Genomic DNA, 20,277 nt, shown 5'->3' on the forward strand with positions numbered 1-20,277 from the left:
TATAAATAGAACGGCCACAGCAGTTTCAAGATTAGGGACCGTGACAGGATATGCGCACGTCGATAGAATGCTTGCAATAGTGGTCGCCAGGTTGGATGGTTAGAAACGTTGCTGCTAAACGACGTGGTTGGGGTGCTGGTTTTGCGTGTTGTTTTTCGTATATGGCTACGACTCTACAGATTGCCGTCGTCTTCTTGGCGCTGTTTCTTGAACTTTTCGATGCGCTCCTTGAGCCCCTTCATGTACTCGTCGGCATCGATATCGGCCCACGGGCGGGGAAAGTCGACATCCGCGGGGAGATTGCCTTGACCGGGTTGGGCTTGGACACCAACCAAAAGCGCCAGGCCGAGAACGAGAACCTTCAACATGCTGCTGCCTCGTGTGCTGGAATGACGACGATTTCGGAATGAAAAGACAAAGTGTTTGTGGGAAACCTAATATTGGAACCACCTGGCTTCTGAACGCTCGACGGTTTCAGCGCCGTTTTTGCAACTAATGAAAGGATGGCGAGCGCGCAACCGACAGCAGATGCTCGCTGGCTTATGACACACAATGCTACTACGTAGTATTCACTGTAAATAAACTCGCTACTCACGACGTGTAAGCTGTACGCGAACGTGCAACTCAAAACTAAGAGCAGTCGACACATCCCTTCACATATCAGAACGGACCAAGGTGGCCTCGACGCTAGCCGCCGCAGTCGTCCACAAGTTCTAAGATGTCTGAGGTATCCGACAGTAGGCCGTCGCACATGAGGTCCCTTGGTGCTTTGTCTCGGTGTTGTCGTACTGAGTAGACAACTTGGTGTGACGAAGAGCAGCTGGTCGATCATCCCGTTCCAGTCGTTCTACATGAAGTTGCAGCCCGTCGCGCTCGCGCGTGAGCAACTCGATATGGGCTCGAAGTCGCGCCACTTGGAGGTCATTCGTCTGGTTCACAGTCAGCTTGTTGACGATGCGGCGGGCGCGAGAAGCGTAGCCGAGGGAGTTGAGTGTCTCGCTCAAGTTGCGGTGCGCTGGGCTCACACAATGTGTGAGTATGAGGGTGTGGCTATTGCCACCGAGCGAGTCTTGCAGCAGCTTGGTCAGTTTCGAATCGCGGTAAGGGACATGGCGCTTGCCTTCGCTGAGCGCGTGATCACATTTCCGATTGCCAGTAAGCACTGTTGATGTCCACGCTTTCTTTGAACCGCAGCCCTTCGACCAGCGTCTTTTCCTGGCGCTCCGAGCCAGCCAAGTCGACGAAAGTCAACGTCGGCGTCCTTGTGGTCTTGATCCCAGACTGAACTTGTTGCTTGATGAACACCGTAAAGACCGACTAGACGCTGTGTTCATGCTGGTCTTACCCGTCTTTCTCGACAACGTGCCCTTCTGCAACAGACCCAGGCAGTCATTTGCACTTGAAATCCGTTCTTCGCACACACAGCAGTCGCTTGCGCGCGTGAGGCGCGCCAACGTCGGAAACAGCAGGTGCCGCATCTCTTTGCCGTACACTTCGACGAGGGTGACACCGAACTCGACGTGGTTGGAGGTATCGAGAGAAGTCTTGTCAAATAGCGCCCGCACCGCCGTCGGGATGATGCCGAGGGCGTTGGAGCCGTCGTTACCCATGGTGCAAGTCTTACCAGCCCGGTTTGTCCGTACGCAAACACCTAGAACCAATTGAGTTCTACTAGCTGTGGCCGAATGCGGAGGTGTACCTTGGCGTTGTGTCCGGCTAGAGAAGACCCGAGAAGCGGCGCGACGCAGCCAAAGACGCTGTCGTTGAATGCATCTTTGTCCAACACGTAGTCGTCCTGGAAAACTGCCGCGGTACCCGCTTCGAGTCTGTCATCACCACGACGGGTCTGACAGTTTGGACACGACGTGGTTTTTCAACGGTCGCATGCGAGTGACCACTTGGATGTTGGCTGCGCTAGTGGGCAGCATACTGGGTTTGTGCACCCCCTTTGCTAGCGACGACTTGATGGCCCCGAGGAAGCGGGACGACGGCTTGTCATCGATCGCTATCACGGGAATGAGGATGCCCATATGTTGTTGTGATTGGCAATGGACCAAGTTGAGGTTGGATGAATTGCCCAGATTTGCCAGATTTGGCTTGGTTTGCTTATACTGTAATTTAGCCACTTCTTGATACGCAATTATTGCGAGCATTTATCGTATTGTGCTTTTCACGTATTGTGCTTTTCACATATTTTGGCTAATCTGGGTATAAATACCCGCTTTTAACCAGTGGGTGACGAAGTTTTAGATTAATTCAACTTAGTTTTAGCTAATCGGAAGTACCTATGATTGGATGAGCAAGAGCTGTTCCTGCAGCATATGTTGCTAACCTGAAGCGTTTGCCCATTTCATTTCGGCAAACGCGGGGGTTTACAGAGTGGATTAACTAATACACGCGAGTGTGATTCTTGACTATGCTCGATAAAGGTTGATGTTGAGTGCTTCTTGCTCGACTTGTCGTGCCAACGAGTTGCTAACAAGCTGGCTGCAAAGCTCGTGTGAGCTGGTGCACTGCGAGCTTACCCCAGTAGGTCATTACTCTGCATGACTGCTTGGCCACGGGAGTTAATAAAACGAAGTAGTTTTAGTAAAACAACGCAAGTTTTAGATCAGCCAATGACAGAACGATGGGGAAGCTTACTTTTACGTCGAGTGCAACTTCAGTTTAGATTAAACTTTGGATGGTTTTAGGAGCTAAAACAACGGGCAAAATATGTGAAAAGCACAATAATAAATAGAGGTGTTTAGCAGGATGCTCCAGCTTCAACTGCTCTTTACTACACAGTCAATTCGCTGCACTGAGTGGTCGTCGGCTACTGGAACTATACCTGGCTTGCCCTGGCCTTTGACCTTAACAAAACATCACATCTATGGCACTGCTGGCCTTGTAGCCGCCGATTCATACTGTACAAAGTATACTGTACATGGTGGTGTCGCAAGTTGAAAAGGGTATATACACAACGGAGTACACAACAGGTACGAAGATCCAGTGCATTCGACGCAAGATATTCCTTCCTCTTGTCGACACGGCGTCGTTCGTCGTTACTTTCGATGCCGTCGACGGTCGAGGATGGTTTTCATCTAGTACAGAGCGTTTAGAGGTCCAACATCACACAACACAAATAACTTACCCCTGCCTCGCCCACCCATGCACTCGAGACAACGACGTCCTTCGTCGGACCTTCGCTGTGTTTATCGCCCAACAGCTCCCACTTCAACGCACTGCGAACGTGCTCAGGGGGTCGTTTCGGGTGTTGGTCTTGGTTTGGTCGAAGCTGGTGCTTGTGAGCCAACGGTAGCTGCGGATGCTTCTTGGTCGATATCGACGTGGCAGGTCTCTGCGTTTTCACTGCTACACTGTTTGAGACGAGGGGGGGGGTGCTTTTGGGGGTTGGCGTCGGGCAGCATGCAGCAGCGGCCGACTGGGGCCTGGTGGAAAGGGAGGTCGTCGATTTGACGGGGCGGCGGTCCATGTGCGGGAAGTGGCCTTGCACGGACAGGGGCATGTTGTACGTGGCTTCGTCGACGTGATGCTGGTTGTTACTACCACTGTCTCCCCCATCATACGCTTTGTTTTCTCGCTTCAACGTGGCGACTTCGCCTGTCACTGCGTTAAACTTTTTGGTTAGTTCCACCAACAGCATATCGCGCTCCTTTTGAAACAACTCGGCTTCGGCCAAACTCAACAGTTGGATCTCCACTTTGCTTTCCAAGTCCGCGACGGCGGCCGCGAGGTCGGCGTTGTCCTTGGTCAAGGCCGCCACTTCTCGCTTCATCTCGGCCACGTCTTCCCCGTTCCACTCAATCACACCCATCGCATCGTAAGCTTGGGTGATCGTGGCCTTGACCTTTCGCAATGTCATGGTCGTCTCTGGGACCCCCCGCAGCGACACACGTCGGCCCACCGCTTTGGCTTGCTTTGCTAAGAGTCGCTTGGCCGCGCGCTCCTCAACGGCCGCCATGGCGACGATGCTGTCGATCTTTTCCATGAGAAAGAACCGCTCCTGCTGCATGCGTTGGCGCAACTGTTTGGAAAACGTGCGCTTGAACTCGTACGTGAGCTGGCTGGTCACACTCGCTCGAATGGACGCTTCAAGGTCGAACAGTCGCTGCGCCTTGTCGTCGGCAAGGTCAATCTGTTCGCGCTGCAGGACTTGGACGAGGCCATCGTAGTGATTGGAATCGCGACTGGCGGTGACCCCTTGGCATCGTCTGCCCACCGCCACGATCGAGGTCATGGGCGGGCGGCCAGTGGTTACGTGGATAGTAGGAGCAGCCCCCGTGGGGGGATGGCTTGCACCTGTGGGGGGTATCGGACTGGTGGTGACACTCCTGGGTGACGCGTACATGTCCAACATGTCCTTGTCATAGCCCAACAAAGCCAACTTCCCATACAACTTGTCGATCGTAGCGGCGTCGGACGCGCGACTATCTCGGAGCTGCGCCGTCTCGGCTACCCACACCTCCCTCGCAAGTGCATGTTCGGCGGTGATACGCTCGACATGTTTGGTATGACTTTCCAGCTGGGTTTTCAGGTCCGCAACGCAGTCGTCGCACGTCAACACGAGGTCTGTCTGGGCGTTGAGTTCATTCTACAGATCCAGCAGTCACAAAACGAAGGTATCCACGGCAACATGCCAGGTCGTTAGTTATACGTACGGTGAGCTTGTCCGCACGATTTTTGAAGTCTTGGATAGTCACGCGGCAACCGGCGAGGTCCTTGGCCGTGGTCGCTTGAATCTCTGGATACGACAAACTCTCGATGTCAATCAACCAAAGCAAGTGCTCACAGCTTTATCCCCAGAAACTGAATAAACGAACACACCACACCACAGATGATGTTAAGCTGTCGAGGAGGTTGAGCCTAAGTATTTAGCAGTACCTTGCAGCGAAATCAATTCGCGCGCCGACTCTGCCAGAAGGTCTCGCGCCGTCTTGAGCTCATGGGTTAACCGCCCCACCGAGTCGTCTAGCGCCGCCTTGACGCGCTCGAGGGTTTCGTTTGCCTTGGTCTGTTGCTCCAGCTCCACTCGCATCCTAACCACATTCCATCCATCATCGTCGTCTTATATTTCGACCAAGAATCAGGGATGTACTGTTCCGTGTGCTCGTTCGCGGCCGCGACCGCATGGCGCAACGATGTCACATACGACTCGGAGATGGTGCTCACGGCAGTGTTGTTGGTGTAGCGCTGGTGGTCTAGCTTTTTCACGCGCTCGACTTCTAGCAACGCATCGTCGAGGGCAGTTTGCAGTTTCTGGCTGAAGCGTTCGATGTCGACGAACGCAGATTTCTGACGCAGCAATATGTCCACGTGGCTACCCATCGTGAAATCGTCAGATTATGACGTGGCAATCGGAGAGGGCGACGTTGAGAGTACACGTACGCAGCATCCTTGGCTGCCATCTCGTCCCTTAGGGATTGGATGCGCGCTTGATGCTGTGACTCCAGCACGTGCATCTCGTCCCGTCGAAGACACGTCTCGAGGCTCGTGAATCTGTGCGTTTCTTTGGCCATGGCCACCCGCGTCCGCTTGAGGGCTAGGTCCGTCGTGAGCTTGTGCGCGTTGATCTCGTCAAACACCACACGTCGTTGGGCGTCGTACTCGGTCTGCAGGGTCACGATGGTGTTGTCCACGGTGGCGTTGGTATGTGACAGCGTATCGGCGACGACCGCCTGGAGACTGGCTGTGACATCCTTGTGATGGGCTTCGATGTGCGCAATGGCAGCAGCGTCCATGGACTTGGTCATCGACAGGTGGATGAGACCTTCAGCTTGGAGCTCCAAGATCGACTGGTAGGCTTTGGTGAGGCCTCGCTTGACCTGACACTTCAACGAATCGCCAAGATTTGGCCAGTGAACCGCGCCGGGAGGGAGACGCCGAGAGCGCGTGGCCGTCGTGGTGGACGCATGCGAAGGTGCCACCACCGACGTAGTGAGTGGAAACGTAGGACAGATGGGGTTTAGCGCGGTATTCGTAGGGGTAGACTCGCCGTCCAGCGGTGTGGTTGATAGCATGGTGTTGTGGTCACTGGGATGCCTCTTATGGTGGTAAAAGTTTGGAAACCAACCCGCGGTAGCCACGTGACTGCGCCGTAACCAAAACTGAAACTGTTTCGACAACAGTTACAGGAATCCTTGATAACGTTAGGAACCAAGCATGTGGCTTGACGATCGATAACACTGCAGAACAGCCATCTGCAAGTTACACAACCATAACGTTCATTGCAGGGTTCTATCATTACATTTAGGGAGATAAACGAGTTTGCACTAATGAGGTTTGGGGACATGGCCGTCAACGTAGAAGTTTCGGGTGGCCAGCGGTAACGTCACCTACATGACAGTGGTTGAGGAGAACGCGCATGAACGAGGTTAGTGGGATTACCACTGAGTTCTCCATCTCGGGGGAGACCATCACTTGGCAGCCGAGACGCGACCTGAAAAGTGGTCAGAATCTAATGGACACGTCCAAACGCCTACGTTGCCGTGAGGCCGAACGCCAAGTCGAGCATGTCTTCTTCTTCCTCACTCGGCTCAGGGAGCTTGTCAAATAGATCTTCTTCGATGATCACGTGGCACGTGGAGCATGCCAAGGACGACTCGCACGCGCCTGTAGCACATGACGTGAATGCGATGCCGTGCATGAGGAGGATGGATCATGCGTGTACCTTCGAGGTCGATGTCATACTTGTGGGCGACATCCAAGATGGATGTGCCAATTTGCGCATCCACGACCTTGATGGACCCGTCTTTCAATCGAAACTTCAACGGAACTGTCGGTCCGTTTGCAGCTGCCGCGCCACCATGCCTGCACCCTCGGTGAATGCATATTCATACACCAATGATGCCATCACGTCGCACGTACTGGAGCGATGGTGTGGCGTGGAAGAGCCGCCTGGAAGTTACTCCATGGCGCAGAGGCAGTCGGCGAAGCAGTCGCGGTAAGGTAGATGTCATCACGCTGTTCGATCGATCGGTGGCGTTCTTTGGATGGGAGTTAGAAAAGCGTCATCTGGCCAATCGATGGGCTTGAAAGAACACAATTCAGCCAATCAAACCATGCTCCACCAGTACTTTCAACCGTGTAACCGTCGAAAGGAAACTGGTTGGTATACGGATAACTAAAGCTAGCCAATTGATGGACGAGATTATCAATATTTTAGCCAATCATCTCTATGTGCCTTTTCGATTATCTGGATGATCGAAACGACATTCATCGTACCAACAAGTCACCTTCAATCCACGTCACTCCGCGACGACGTCGGTTTTACTGGGTACGCTCAAGGCCGCATGTGGCGCCAACCTGCATGTCCGAGTCCGGTGCGGAAGCGCAGTCGATGGACCAAGTCCAGCACAACGATACGCTTGATGGGTCGTATGGCGAAGTGTTCTACGAGTGCTCTTACGACTCGGACACGGAGGAACAGAATTCTTAAGAGTCGCTTTGCGCGCAATGGATTATGGATCGGAATGTTTCACCCATGTACAGCTCAACGTGTACAGTCGACCGATGCCACCGATCATTCTCGTGGCAAAAAACAACAGAGGTGTGATGCAGAAGCGGTGCCAAGTGACAAGGAAAGAAGGGCGTCGAGTGGCGGCTGTGTTCAAGGCGCGCTACGTCAAGAAAAGTGCACTCACAAGGAATTTCGTCACAGTCGTCTTCGACGCTGTCGTGAATTGGGTGCGGCGGCAGAACCTACAGCCGCTAAAGAACGAAGTCTTCTTCATGCACAATCCTTTAATGACGATGGCATTACATCCGGATAATGAGGTTACTACCATCTGGAGAAGGTTCCACGTGAATCAAAAAAGTTCTTAAGAGATTGGATAGCCTATACATTTATATTGGGGTTTGTAAACAATCGATGGATTAACTATAGAACACAACAAAGTTGATATGAGCTGTTTTGAATGACGAAAGTATCTGTCCACCACGTACGCCCCCTGAAACTTCGGCAATCAGCTTATTCGGCGGCACTAGCAACCTGGTACCGGCGGTAACGCAACGAATCTAAGTGACCGAAAGGATGGAAGTGCGACTGTTTGTGTATAAGAATGAGGCTGGATCACAGGGACGGGTGCTGCCCATGAAGAAGTCGGACAGTCTGGCCAAGCTAAAGGCGGCGGCGAGCAAGAAGCTCGCTGTCCGTGCAAAGCGACTCTTCTTGGCGTCCGGTGCCGAAGTCCAAAGCGTCGACGAACTGCAGAACAACGATCACGTGTACGTGTCATGTGGGGAAGCGTTCTACCGGTCTCATCCGTCGTCGTCGACGTCTGCAGCGGGCTCGTCCGGGCAAGAGACGTTCCATGTGTCGGTGCTGGGCAGCGGCGGCGTGGGCAAGTCGGCGCTGACACTGCGCTTCGTCAAGGACTACTTTGTGCAGGATTGGGACCCAACGATCGAAGACGCGTACAGAAAGACGATGGAGGTGTCGAATCGCCTGTGCATGTTGGAGATCCTCGACACGGCAGGCCAAGACGACTTCGAGTCGCTGCGGCCGCAGTGGATGATGGGCAAGGATGGGTACATCTTCGTGTACGCGATGGACTCGCGCACGAGTCTGCATGAACTGCATGCGTTCTTCGAGCTCCATCTACAGATTAACGAGACCAAGAAGACACTGCCGCCCATCGTCGTCGTGGCCAACAAGAAAGACCTGGTGGAGCAAGATCCGTCCAAGTGCCAAGTCACGAGCGACGAGGGTCGGCGGGTCGCGAGGTCGTACAACGCTGGGTATATTGAAACGAGTGCACTCACGGGCACCAATGTGAACGCCGTCTTCGAGCAGTTCATCGTGGAGGCGCGGCAGCGGCGCGGCCCGGTCAAGTCGTCGTCGTCGAGTTTCTTCAAGTCGTGTACCATCTTGTAGGGTCAGGGCAGCAACATAATAAGTAAAAAATAACACACAAGTTCGATACCATTCATGATGCAATGTCGATGCAAAGTGCAGTGTATAGTAGTGCAAAGACGCCGTCAACCTACATGTACGTTTATGTACTCTTGTTGGGGGATGGGTAATTAGTTGCCTTTAGTTGATCGATGAAAGACACAGCGACACTACTGGTTTCCGACACTAGAACCAACAGGCATTTCTACATGTTTGGCAAAGCAAAGCGGCTCTGTACAACGCTGCAAAAGGTAGTAAGTACGTCAAGTAGCCAGGCCGTACGTATTCCAGCAGGATACCGCTAGTATCCATCATTCTCGCTCACCGATGGCGTGGTAAGAGGCGATGCCATGGGCTACGATATCCTTGGCCTGCAAAGAGCCCTGAGTTATCGTTTGGGGGTGCTAGCTCGAAAAGTGTATGCGAATGGTCATCCATTCGACACCAAGGCGCAATTGAAGGGTCAAATCCTGCAAAAATATAGTGGCGGGAAATTGCCCAAAGCTACCTATCTCATTTGGTTGAGGGAATGCCAACGAGAATGGAGTTATTCTTCGCCGTGGACAATGCATCGAAATGTACAAAGTGCGTCTATAGTTAGTTATGACTGACCCAAAGATTTGAAAGTTGGATATTTCTCGTGATCCAAACACAAATAGATCCTTTATTGTCGATTTGATACTATTAATAGTACAAATTTGGGGAGGGGGTGTAATCGACCACAATCGATCTGATTGGTTGAATTTCATTGTTTTGATTGGCTAATAAATTTGTGCTCATCTGAAGTAGCCAATCAAATCGATTTAAATTCCAGGGAGTAACCACGCCAAAACACGAAATTTCACTCGAAAGCACAATATGTGCCCAGAATTACATGTGCAAGGATGTTGGCAATTGGTCGTTTCGGATAAAAGGACATTTTGGTTGAGAAACTCCAAAATGTACACGAGATATAAATTGATTTCCAACAAGATTTGTTAGATGATCTCTTACTAGGATGACTTCAAAACTGGTCAACGAAGAAGAGTTTGAACGGCGCCGTGTGGATAAACACAATTATTAGCACTTGTTCATTCACCATCATCAAGATTGCCTGTGACATGGTGGTGGTGACGGTGGTCTTAGAGATGGTTCCGCTTCGACGGATAGATGGGACGAACGGACTTGTCGGATCGTCCAGACTTGAGCATGGAGCTGCTGCTGCTGCTTCGGACAGTGGACAGACCAGGGGCCGTCGGCTTAGAGTGGTGCATGGCTAGAATATCTATCGCCCAATCCAGGACCAAAGACCCACGAATAAGGACAACACAAGATTGAGCGTTTGGTTACATACCTTGAAGGAACGAGCGCAGCATGGGCTTCTTGGCCAGATCCAGTGGCGTCTTCCGCTTGTGGTTGGCCGCGTGGAGGGTGGCAAAGGTCGGGTCGGCGTGCAGGAGGACCTTGACGATGGTCGAGTGGTTGCCTCGACAGGCCCAGTGCAGCGCCGTGTCGCCGGCCGCGTCCGTGGCGGCAATAGCGGCGCCGGCGCTGAGGAGGAGCTTGGTCATGGGGATATGGCCGGATCTGGCGGCTTCATGGAGGGGGGTCCACTGTGTGACGCTGTTATCAACCAGGTTGACGTCGGCGCCGAGGGAGAGGAGGTGCTTCACCTTGATGACCGAACCTTTCCACACGGCCAAGTGCAGCAGCGAGTCGCCGTCTTTGTTGCGCACGCGCAGGAGCTGCTGCTGCACCTCTGCGGGCGTTTGTTGTTTGGACTTGGCGGACGGCTGAAGGATCGAGGGGTACTTGGCAGGGTCGTCGATGATGTCTTGCAACAACCGCTTCAAGTCGACCCCCACGATGTTGCGGGCCATAACGTCCCATGGAGACAGTGGAGCAATTGCTGCATTGTTGCTCAGCAATGCGGCAAACTGCCGCTTCCGCATGTCCCGGCTACCGACCTCTCGTGCCACAGCCGCCTCGCGCGCCGCCACCGCCTCCTGCATCTGCTCGACCAGAGTGTGGTACTGGTTGGACGCTTGGTTGAAGAGCCGCTGCCAGGACGCCACGTCACTGGCCCACGCCTGTGTCCGAGCGGCCTCTGCTTCTTGGCGTCGAGACTGTCGTTGGGTTGTAGGGGTCGAAGAGGCGGAGGGCTCTGGAGGTTCTGTGGTGGGGGCTTCATTCGGGTGAGATGTAGATGCTTTCTCGACCGCACACTTTGTAGTCTCCAAGGGTGGTGGTAGTGGTTCGAGACGTTCGTTAGGATCACGAAAGGGTACTATTGGTTGTTCTGTCGCCGTCAAGTCGGATATTGTGTGGGGTGGTGTTGTGCTGGTGGAGTTGACAGGGTCATCATCCTGATCAAGGTTGTGACGCGACGGAGTGTTTTCTGTTGAATCCGATTCCTGTGCATGGGCGTCTTGGCCATCATCGACGGGGGGTTGCAACGAAGGGCGACGTGACGATCGAGGAGGTTCCGTCGATGCTGTAGAGGGGGGGTTGGCGGGTGGTTGTATCGGGGCATTTTGCTGAGCCGATGCCAGGAGCCCACCGGGGTGGTCCCACGACACGGCGCTCGTGACTGGGTCGTAGTAGTAGCTCCGGCTTCGCTGGTCGTCATACGCTTCGACCCACGTTGTAGCCGTCAGGTCGTGAAGGGGTTGAGACGAGAATTCCGTCGCCGGGCAAATGTCAGCTGGAAAGGATGTCGAAGGGCTGCCATCTTGGGTTGTCTTGAGAGCTTGCTCTGTTGGGCTCTTGGAATTGATTACTTGGGTGGACGGTATTGCTTCCGTTGAGCCTGCAGGGGCTGCCATGGTGCCGGGTATGATTTGGGGTGATAGTGGTGGTAGCTGTACGGCTGATTTGTCGTCCTTGGCAATGCTGAGAGGATCGGGTTGAGTGGGGGAATCTGACATTGTTGTTTGAGTGTCAACGGGGGGCACCAATGTCTTCGTCGATGTCGTGTCCTCTTCCATCGGCTGCACTGTCGCAATAGCTACGTCGATGATGTTCGCTGTTGGGGTTGCCAAGGCGTTACTTGAGTCAGGACACTTATTGAACTGCTCAATTATACTCGGCTGCAGGTCCAACACAACTTCTGGGAGGTTGTTGGTCAGTGAGGGATAGGTCGTGTCCTCTGCTGCATCGATGGGCATTGAAGAATTATTGTCCTCCCTTGAAGCTGCATCAATTACATCGTTGGGGGCGTCCACTGTCGGGTCAGCCCCTTCGTGGTTCAAAGTTGGCTTGTCACCAATGATGTTAATGCAGCCTCCATCTGCATGTAGGTCCACTGGATGTGGTGGTCTGTCACTGGCATCCACATCACGAGGCGAAGGGCCATTGTTGGTATCAACCGACGAGTTGAGTAGCACTTGATGCGGCTCAATTGAATGGCCCGAACCAAGTGACCTCACATCATTCGTGCTGGGACGGCGGCTGCTTTGCATTTCGCTCGACGGGTTCTTCTCGCCTGTGTCTGTGTCGTCTTGGGGATGGATAATGACGTTATCAATGGCCTCCACGTGCGATTCATCAGCGCCTTGGTCAAGGGCGATCATTGTGCTCTTGTTGTTCTCCATCATTTGATTGTGCAGCAGCAGAATTTCACCGTCGTCGTCGTCGTCTGCTTCGAGCAACGAAGTTACTCCGCGCGACTCCTTGCGCTCTAGCAAAACGTTTGCCTCGGACGATGTCAGGCGCAACTCGACTGCTGTTTCTCCCCCTACTTCGGCCATAACGTTACCAACCCCACCGTCCTCCGTCGATGTGATTTCGCTATCGATTGCACTAAATGGCCAGAGACCGATCGGGTTGTTGTCCCCAGATTTGACCGGTACCACGACTGGTTGAGTCGCCGAAGTCGGACGCGACGATGCGCCTGGGAATGGTCGTCTGTCGCTGGCCCCGCTGCTGTCGGTACCTTGATTCGACGAGATAGCCGGGTCAGTCCAACTTATCTCTTGCGTTTCTTGGTTGTAGTAATACGTTGCGCCTGTGGCGTCGTCGATGAATGGCAGCCATGGCGACGCTGTAGTTCCACCCCCGTGACCAGAACCACCCTCAGTTCCATCCAATGGCGTAGAACAACGACGGAAGACGTTGGTACCAGCATCTTCACCTGCCGCTACTTCTGTGGCGTCGCCTTGGAGTGTTCCGCCTTTGGTCGCCGCGGCGTCGGCCTCGGCGCTGTTGGTCGGTTCCATTTCGTAACTGCTGTAAGTATCTTGTAACTGGCAACGTAACAGGTGGCCCACTTCCATCGATAACGTCATTACTCTATGTCCTATAATGCGGTGGATTGCTATTCTACTCGAGATAGCCACCACCATCGTAGGCCGACTCGCGCGATGCAATTTCATATTTGCGATATTGTAGTTGCCACAAGTAAGTAATCCATGAACAACTAGTTGTTGTCTTGGCATTCCAACATATTTGCCACAAGTTATGACAGTATAAACGACTACAGTAGGTATCATAGTACTCTTATTGCAAGCTGCCAATCATATTGCGCGGCACAACCCATTGATCATACTGTTCCGACGTGAGCAGCTTGAGGTCGAGCGCAGCTTGGCGGAGCGTCGTGCCTTCCTTGTGAGCCTTCTTGGCGATCTTGGCGGCGTTGTCGTAGCCAATGTGCGTGTTCAGTCCCGTGACCAGCATTAGCGAGTTCTCTAGATGCCGCTCAATGACAACAGGGTTGGCCTGGATACCCACGGCGCAGTGCTTATCAAACGAGTCACAGGCGTCGCCCAGGAGGCGTGCCGACATCAAAAAGTTAAAGATGATCAAGGGCTTGAACACGTTCAGCTCAAAGTGGCCGCTCATACCGCCGATGCTGATGGCCGTGTCGTTGCCGATCACTTGCGCACAGACCATCGTCATGGCCTCGCACTGCGTCGGGTTCACCTTCCCGGGCATGATAGACGAGCCAGGTTCGTTTTCGGGGATGCTGATCTCGCCAATGCCGCAGCGAGGTCCGGACGAGAGCAGCCGGACGTCGCTGGCGATCTTCATCAAGCTGACCGCCAGCTTCTTGAGGGCCCCGGAGGACCCGACGATCGCGTCGTGTGCCGCGAGGGACTCAAACTTGTTTGCCGCGGTCTTGAAAGGATGGCCAGACAGCGCCGCGATTTTGGCCGCCACGAGCACGTCGTAGCCGGGAGGGGTGTTGAGGCCGGTGCCGACGGCGGTCCCGCCCAGCGCGAGCTCGGACAAGTGGTCTAATGTGGCTTCGATGGCCCGGATGGCATGGTCTAGCTGCGCGACATACCCCGAGAACTCCATGCCTAGCGTCAGCGGCGTCGCGTCCATGAGATGCGTGCGCCCGATCTTGATGACGTCGCGGAACTGGTCGACTTTGTTCTGGAGCGTGTGACGGAGTTTCCTCGCGTTCGGAAGTGTGTTGTCCACCACGAGCTTGTACGCGGCGATGGACATGGCGGTGGGGAACGTGTCGTTGGATGACTGCGACTTGTTCACATCGTCGTTGGGGTGGATAGTCTTCTTGGCGTCCAACAGACTGCCGCCGGTCACCACATGAGCGCGGTTGGCCACAACTTCGTTCACGTTCATGTTGCTCTGGGTGCCCGATCCGGTTTGCCACACCACGAGCGGGAATTCGGCGTCCAATGCACCCGACGAGATCTCGTCGCACACAGAGCTGATCAACGCCGCCTTGTCAGCAGAGAGCACGCCCAGCTCGTGGTTGGCTTGCGCCGCTGCTTTCTTGAGAATCGCAAACGCGCGAATAATCTCGACCGGCATGCGCTGCCCGCCGATGGTGAAATTCTCCAGGGAGCGCTGGGTCTGGGCCCCCCAATACCGATGTGACTCGACTTGGATCTCGCCCATCGTGTCCTTCTCAATGCGGTAGGTTGGAGCTGCTGCTGCCATCGTGTCGACTGTTGACGTCGCGTGGAAGTCAGTCTTTGTCACAAAGTGATGTGTCAACCTCACGCATGTCTTCAACGCCGCTCCAATTTGGACCAATCAGCGACGCGTAACGCTTTCCGGATGATTTGCATCTTTTCGTCGAAATATATGAACGGATTTTTCAGCAAAAAGATTGGAGAATTTTCTCCAATATCCGTCAAAAGGTGTTCGCTCTAAGCTTAAGACTTACAGTTGTGTCCCATGACCGGTAGTACATTTGTGTATGAAAAGCTACAGTATGGGTGATCAACACATTAGCCTAACGTGAATTGATGTTACGCCTGCGCAGACCCGACTCACGGAAAGGAACCTCTGGGAGTTTTAATATTGTTAAAAGTCCATCTATGGTTTCATGAATACTAGTATGATAGTTCTGGTTCCTATTGGCGTGTCCAAGCTCCCTCAACTTGACGTGTGTCGACCTTCAGTGCGGTCTAGTATTAGCATATGTGTCAGTCAATAATCTACTTCATGATATGCCCATCACTCACAGGGGATAGCAAACGCAGCTACTGTACTAGGTAGTTAAGTAGTACTCTTCTAGTTAAGGATTTGAAAATATTAAAAAGTGATGGATTTGACGCGAGACCACAAGAACATTATCCGGACACATGAGCATTTCACAGGAAGATTCATAACTTGAATTTGGGTGGTGGTTCTGACATGACCAAGAGTAAGCCGTCGTCGTCGCCGCATGCCAACGTGCGCCTTCCGGAGCGCCTGTCGTTCCCCGATGAGGAACTGAAGACGCTGGAGTTGTGGCAAGAGCTGGATGCGTTCCAGACGTCGCTTCGCCTGTCCAAGGACCGCAAGCCGTTTACGTTTTACGACGGCCCGCCGTTCGCGACAGGCTTGCCGCACCACGGCCACATCCTCGCGGGTACGATCAAGGACATTGTGACGCGCTTTGCGCATCAAACGGGGCACTACGTGGAACGCCGCTTCGGGTGGGATTGCCACGGGTTGCCGGTGGAGTTTGAGATCAACAAGAAGCTCAACATCCACACAAAGGAAGAGGTGTTGGCGATGGGGATCGACAAGTACAACAACGAGTGCCGCGGCATCGTGCAGCGGTACACGAAGGAGTGGGAGACCACCGTCGCGCGCTTGGGTCGGTGGATCGACTGCAAGAACGACTACAAGACCATGGAGCCGTGGTACATGGAGAGCGTGTGGCACGTGTTTGCGACCATGTTCCAAAAGGACTTGGTGTACCGCGGCTTCAAGATCCTGCCCTACTCGACGGCATGCAACACGTCTCTCTCCAACTTTGAAGCGAACCAGGACTACCGCGACACGCCCGACCCGAGCGTCGTCGTGTCGTTCCCGGTCGTCGGCGACGAATCCACGAGTTTACTGGCATGGACGACCACTCCATGGACGCTTCCATCCAACTTGGCCCTGTGCGTCAACCCCGACCTCGACTACATCAAGGTCAAGGATTTGAAATCTGACAAGTTTTACATCGTCGCACACACGCGGCTTGTCCAAGTGTACCCCAAGGTCGACAAGAAGGGGTACGTGGCCGGGTCTGAGTTTGAAATAGTCGGCGCGCCGTTCAAAGGCTCGACGCTCGTGGGCAAGACGTACGTGCCGCTGTTCGACACGTTTGCCGACTGGCCACATGCGTTTCAAGTGCTCGCCGACAAGTACGTGACGTCAGACGGCGGTACCGGCATTGTCCATCAAGCGCCAGCGTATGGCGAAGAAGATTACCGCGTGTGCCTCAAGAACGGCGTCGTAACCAAAACGTTGCTGCCAGACCCGCTGGACGACAACGGCAAGTTCACAGACCAAGTGCCGCTGGTCCAGGGGCTGTATGTGAAGGATGCCGACGACGTCATCTGCAAGGACCTCAAGGCGCGGGACCGCCTCGTGAGCAAGAACACCTTTGTGCACAGCTATCCGTTCTGCTACCGCAGCGGCACGCCGCTGATCTACCGCGCCGTGCCAGGGTGGTTTGTGAACGTGGAAAAGATCAAAGACAAGATCATTGCCAACAACCAAAAGACCCACTGGGTACCAGCTTTTGTAAAAGAGAAGCGGTTCCACAACTGGCTCGTGGATGGGAAAGACTGGAACGTTAGCCGCGGGCGGTTCTGGGGCACGCCGCTGCCGCTGTGGGTAAGCGACGACTACGAAGAAGTGGTGTGCGTTGGGTCTATCCAAGAGCTCAAGGCGCTGTCGGGGGTCGATGCCATCACGGACCTCCATCGCGAGTTTATGGACGAGATTACGATCCCGAGCCGGACGGGCCGCGGCGTCCTCCGCCGCGTGCCTGAAGTGTTTGACTGTTGGTTCGAGTCGGGGTCGATGCCATATGCGCAGCAGCACTACCCGTTTGAGAACAAGGACAAGTTCCACGATGGGTTTCCCGCCGACTTTATCGCAGAAGGGTTGGACCAGACCCGCGGGTGGTTTTACACGCTCATGGTGATCGGCACTGCCTTGTTTGACCAACCACCGTTCAAAAACTTGATTGTAAACGGCCTCGTGCTCGCCGAAGACGGCCGCAAGATGAGCAAGTCGCTCAAGAACTACCCCGACCCCGCCGATATCTTTTCCAAGTACGGCGCCGACGCGCTCCGATTGTACCTGATCAACTCGCCCGTGGTCCGCGCCGAACCGCTCAAGTTCCAGGAAGCTGGCGTCATGGGCATCATCCGCGACCTGTTCCTCCCATGGTATAACTCTGCGCGATTCTTTGTGCAAAACGTCGACCGGCTGGAGCGCGACACGACGGTGTTTGTGCCCACGACCGCCGTCGCGTACACCAACGTCATGGACGCATGGATCGTCGCGGCGCTGCACAGCTTGATCCAGTTTGTCCGCGCTGAAATGGCCGCGTACCGGCTGTACACGGTGGTGCCGCGCCTCGTCGGGTTTATCGACCAGCTGACCAAGTGGTACGTACGGCTGAACCGGAACCGACTCAAGGGGGCGGAAGGCCCCGAGGCGGCGCAAGTCGCGTTGTCTGCGCTGTTTGACGTCTTGTACACGCTGTGCAAGCTCATGGCGCCGTTCACGCCCTTCTTGACCGAGTACATGTATCAGTTTTTGAAGCTGTACCACCCCAAGGCGACTTTGGCGTCTTCGCTCGCCACGCGCCACGAAGATAGCGACGGCTCGGCCAAGAGCATCCACTTTTTGATGATCCCAGACGTGGATGAAACCCGATTGAATGACAAGGCCGAACAGCGCATGGCGACGCTGCAGAGCGTCATCGAGATGGGCCGCGTCGTCCGCGAACGCCGCAATATTAGCCTCAAGAACCCCGTCAAACGTGTGGTGGTTGTGTGCAGCGATGCCGCCGTGCTAGCCGACTTGAAGGACGTGTCGGTGTACATTCACGATGAATTGAACATGCGGGTACGTTGACTCTCATAACTCTTGGAAGAATCGACGCTATTGGCTAATAATCTATTTTTGAGTGGATTGGATTGGCTCTTGCAAAAAGGCCAAGGATATTCCACCAATCAGAATCTCCCGCGTGAATCAATATTGATTACCACGCGAATAACTTTTGGACGTTTATAGCGACTTTCACAATAGCATGCATATGGATATATATGGATATATATATATATATATTGATGCATGTGACTCATTCTAATTGGCTTATCCATGGATTGATCGTGGGGATCATAGGACTTGGAGTTTGCCGCCGACGAAAAGGCGTGGTGCACGCTCAAGGTGGAAGTAAACAACAAAGTATTGGGCAAAAAGCTGGGCAAGGGGCTCGCCGCCGTGAAAAAGCAAGTCGAAGCGTTGACCCACGAGCAGGCGCTGCAGTACCAAACCACCCAAACCATCACTTTGAACGATAACGTGGTGCTTTCTGGGGACGATTTGCTCGTCAAGCGCGACTTCAAGGGCGACAAGTCCATCTACGAAGCCGATGTGTCGCCAGATGGCCGCCTCATGGTCGTAATCGATGTCCGCGAAGATGACGCCCTTCGAAGCCAAGGATTTGCGAGGGAGTTTGTCAACCGAGTGCAAAAGCTGCGCAAGAAGGCGGGGCTGGTCGTGGGTGACAAGGTTCACGTGTACTTTCAAGAAGGCGACGCGAATGCTGGTCCGATTTCCCAGGTATTGTGCGTTTGGAGAAAATATATCGGGCATTTATTATTATTATTTTTGGACTGATAGTTGCCGCCACCAATAAATTTATCGATCGAATGTTTGTGTGTTGTCTGTGAATATATATATATATATTCACAGACAATTAGTGTGATGGGTCGAACATATATATATATATATATATATATATATGTTCGACCCATCACACTAATTGAAGTTACACGCGCTGATTGGTGGAGCGGATGATGCGTTCCTGTAATCCGATATTTTTCAGCTAGACGCTTCGTCTGCCTCGTTTTGATTGGGGATAAACACAGCTAATATGTGCATATATATATATGTATATAGTGTATTTCTCCCAAATTTGGACTCGTATGAGTCATGTTGCCAAATATCTTTCGAATCTATTTGTTTCAATTATATTGGTTTTGCCCAATGCGGAGGGAGAGATTGGGTCAAATCCAACGTTTGGATTGGCAAAAATTCGAAGCAGAACGTGATTTGATTGGCTTTAGCAGTCCTATTCTTTTTCTGGTGACGGCTCCAATTTCGAATAATCGATTTGACAATATATATATATATATATATCAACAGGTGTTGATGGATATATCTCGTAGGCAGTCGAGCAATTTGTGGCGACGGTCGCGGGCACACTTGGCACGGTACCCGCCCCGCTATCGCTCAAGCCCCACAACAGCGTGACGATTGTGTCGGAAGTGTCGGAGTTTGCGGGGTCGTCGGTCGAGATCTTTGTCGCGCGGCCTGCCATCTTGTTTGCCGACATCACTGAAAACAACGACGTGGCCCTGCAACATGCGCATGCATATGTGGCCACGATGGAGTACGCCAAGGTGCGCGACATTGTGGCGGCGGATGCCGAGGGCGCGATCACCGTGACCATCCAAGATGAAGTGGTGCAGCTGGTCAACAACAAAGACCTGTTCTTTGAGCCTAAGGACAAGGTCGCCCACACCCCTACGTTGAGCGCGACGTTCAAGTGGATGGTCTAATAAAGAGTCCACGGCGACTAACTGGCTGCATACACGCTACCGACAGTCGATAGATAGACACATGTATATGCTTGTGTTTGTAAACTCAAAATTGTATGACGTGCGTACTATATTGCCAGACCCTTGTTGATCACATCAACCACAATGGAACACAAAAAAATTATAGTGCTCTAGTAAATATTTATACTACCACAGCACAACACTTCACATATTGTCCTTTTACCCAATATATTTGGACTTTTGTGTTGATGCGCCAAATCTATCGATCGATTCTTTGTACTAACTTTCACACTAATTCTATCACACACTAATTCGATGTTGAATTATTCGTAGAGTGGATTTGATTGGCTAGTTCATTCATGTTTTGTG

General features: G+C 53.2%; 9 protein-coding genes across 11 annotated transcripts; 4 read left to right on the plus strand and 5 right to left on the minus strand.

The window, feature by feature from the left end:
• The first annotated feature begins 38 nt into the window (after positions 1–38).
• On the plus strand, positions 39–444 carry H257_09412 (hypothetical protein). The gene has a single exon (XM_009835621.1). It carries the CDS (start codon positions 96–98, stop codon positions 408–410), a length of 315 nt encoding a protein of 104 aa, XP_009833923.1. The 5' UTR covers positions 39–95; the 3' UTR covers positions 411–444.
• Positions 445–583: 139 nt separating this feature from the next.
• On the plus strand, positions 584–2,148 carry H257_09413 (hypothetical protein). The gene is made up of 2 exons (XM_009835622.1): positions 584–727; positions 797–2,148. The coding sequence occupies exon 2, from the start codon at positions 1,768–1,770 to the stop codon at positions 2,131–2,133; it is 366 nt and encodes a 121-aa protein (XP_009833924.1). The 5' UTR covers positions 584–727; positions 797–1,767; the 3' UTR covers positions 2,134–2,148.
• On the minus strand, positions 714–1,610 carry H257_09414 (hypothetical protein; the record flags this gene model as incomplete). The annotated part of the gene is made up of 3 exons (XM_009835623.1): positions 714–1,120; positions 1,164–1,286; positions 1,346–1,610. The coding sequence occupies 3 exons, from the start codon at positions 1,608–1,610 to the stop codon at positions 714–716; spliced, it is 795 nt and encodes a 264-aa protein (XP_009833925.1).
• A 761-nt stretch (positions 2,149–2,909) lies between the features above and the next one.
• Positions 2,910–6,098, minus strand: H257_09415 (hypothetical protein). Its single transcript, XM_009835624.1, has 6 exons — positions 5,389–6,098; positions 5,099–5,320; positions 4,885–5,039; positions 4,662–4,744; positions 3,134–4,594; positions 2,910–3,083 (listed from the first exon to the last, which is right to left on the minus strand). The coding sequence occupies exons 1-6, from the start codon at positions 6,018–6,020 to the stop codon at positions 3,045–3,047; spliced, it is 2,592 nt and encodes an 863-aa protein (XP_009833926.1). The 5' UTR covers positions 6,021–6,098; the 3' UTR covers positions 2,910–3,044.
• Positions 6,099–6,214: 116 nt separating this feature from the next.
• On the minus strand, positions 6,215–7,006 carry H257_09416 (hypothetical protein). Of its 3 annotated transcripts, XM_009835625.1 has the most exons (5): positions 6,868–7,006; positions 6,671–6,810; positions 6,483–6,612; positions 6,388–6,439; positions 6,215–6,335 (listed from the first exon to the last, which is right to left on the minus strand). In XM_009835625.1, the coding sequence occupies exons 1-5, from the start codon at positions 6,957–6,959 to the stop codon at positions 6,273–6,275; spliced, it is 477 nt and encodes a 158-aa protein (XP_009833927.1). In that variant the 5' UTR covers positions 6,960–7,006; the 3' UTR covers positions 6,215–6,272. The 3 variants fall into 3 exon arrangements, with proteins under 3 accessions (XP_009833927.1, XP_009833928.1, XP_009833929.1); XM_009835626.1 differs by having other exon boundaries at positions 6,388–6,612; XM_009835627.1 differs by having other exon boundaries at positions 6,215–6,612.
• A 925-nt stretch (positions 7,007–7,931) lies between these two features.
• H257_09417 (hypothetical protein) lies at positions 7,932–8,926 on the plus strand. Its single transcript, XM_009835628.1, has one exon. It carries the CDS (start codon positions 8,033–8,035, stop codon positions 8,873–8,875), a length of 843 nt encoding a protein of 280 aa, XP_009833930.1. The 5' UTR covers positions 7,932–8,032; the 3' UTR covers positions 8,876–8,926.
• A 907-nt stretch (positions 8,927–9,833) lies between these two features.
• Positions 9,834–13,100, minus strand: H257_09418 (hypothetical protein). Its single transcript, XM_009835629.1, has 2 exons — positions 10,227–13,100; positions 9,834–10,157 (listed from the first exon to the last, which is right to left on the minus strand). Exons 1-2 carry the CDS (start codon positions 13,087–13,089, stop codon positions 10,015–10,017), a joined length of 3,006 nt encoding a protein of 1,001 aa, XP_009833931.1. The 5' UTR covers positions 13,090–13,100; the 3' UTR covers positions 9,834–10,014.
• A 163-nt stretch (positions 13,101–13,263) lies between these two features.
• Positions 13,264–14,817, minus strand: H257_09419 (fumarate hydratase, class II). The gene has a single exon (XM_009835630.1). The coding sequence runs from the start codon at positions 14,777–14,779 to the stop codon at positions 13,370–13,372; it is 1,410 nt and encodes a 469-aa protein (XP_009833932.1). The 5' UTR covers positions 14,780–14,817; the 3' UTR covers positions 13,264–13,369.
• Positions 14,818–15,456: 639 nt separating this feature from the next.
• Positions 15,457–20,028, plus strand: H257_09420 (isoleucine-tRNA ligase). Its single transcript, XM_009835631.1, has 3 exons — positions 15,457–18,187; positions 18,467–18,907; positions 19,516–20,028. The coding sequence occupies exons 1-3, from the start codon at positions 15,482–15,484 to the stop codon at positions 19,906–19,908; spliced, it is 3,540 nt and encodes a 1,179-aa protein (XP_009833933.1). The 5' UTR covers positions 15,457–15,481; the 3' UTR covers positions 19,909–20,028.
• The last annotated feature ends 249 nt before the right edge of the window (positions 20,029–20,277 follow it).

The sequence above is a fragment of the Aphanomyces astaci genome (assembly GCF_000520075.1).
Source record: "Aphanomyces astaci strain APO3 unplaced genomic scaffold supercont1.23, whole genome shotgun sequence".
NCBI lineage: Eukaryota > Oomycota > Saprolegniomycetes > Saprolegniales > Verrucalvaceae > Aphanomyces > Aphanomyces astaci.

Excerpts from the sequence above, each read along its gene's own strand:
- H257_09412 (XM_009835621.1), top strand. The coding sequence starts at position 96 with ATGGTTAGAAACGTTGCTGCTAAACGACGTGGTTGGGGTGCTGGTTTT.
- H257_09413 (XM_009835622.1), top strand. The coding sequence starts at position 1,768 with ATGCATCTTTGTCCAACACGTAGTCGTCCTGGAAAACTGCCGCGGTAC.
- H257_09415 (XM_009835624.1), bottom strand. The coding sequence starts at position 6,020 with ATGCTATCAACCACACCGCTGGACGGCGAGTCTACCCCTACGAATACC. Across the intron at positions 5,321-5,388 it reads ATGGCAGCCAAGGATGCTGC|CCACGTGGACATATTGCTGC; the intron begins GTACGTGTACTC and ends CACGATGGGTAG. Across the intron at positions 4,595-4,661 it reads ATCGTGCGGACAAGCTCACC|AATGAACTCAACGCCCAGAC; the intron begins GTACGTATAACT and ends CTGGATCTGTAG.
- H257_09416 (XM_009835625.1), bottom strand. The coding sequence starts at position 6,959 with ATGACATCTACCTTACCGCGACTGCTTCGCCGACTGCCTCTGCGCCAT. Across the intron at positions 6,613-6,670 it reads GTATGACATCGACCTCGAAG|GCGCGTGCGAGTCGTCCTTG; the intron begins GTACACGCATGA and ends CATGTGCTACAG. Across the intron at positions 6,336-6,387 it reads CCGAGATGGAGAACTCAGTG|GTGACGTTACCGCTGGCCAC; the intron begins GTAATCCCACTA and ends ACTGTCATGTAG.
- H257_09417 (XM_009835628.1), top strand. The coding sequence starts at position 8,033 with ATGGAAGTGCGACTGTTTGTGTATAAGAATGAGGCTGGATCACAGGGA.
- H257_09418 (XM_009835629.1), bottom strand. The coding sequence starts at position 13,089 with ATGGAACCGACCAACAGCGCCGAGGCCGACGCCGCGGCGACCAAAGGC. Across the intron at positions 10,158-10,226 it reads GCTGCGCTCGTTCCTTCAAG|ATATTCTAGCCATGCACCAC; the intron begins GTATGTAACCAA and ends ATTGGGCGATAG.
- H257_09419 (XM_009835630.1), bottom strand. The coding sequence starts at position 14,779 with ATGGCAGCAGCAGCTCCAACCTACCGCATTGAGAAGGACACGATGGGC.
- H257_09420 (XM_009835631.1), top strand. The coding sequence starts at position 15,482 with ATGACCAAGAGTAAGCCGTCGTCGTCGCCGCATGCCAACGTGCGCCTT. Across the intron at positions 18,188-18,466 it reads ACGATGAATTGAACATGCGG|GACTTGGAGTTTGCCGCCGA; the intron begins GTACGTTGACTC and ends TGGGGATCATAG. Across the intron at positions 18,908-19,515 it reads ATGCTGGTCCGATTTCCCAG|GCAGTCGAGCAATTTGTGGC; the intron begins GTATTGTGCGTT and ends TATATCTCGTAG.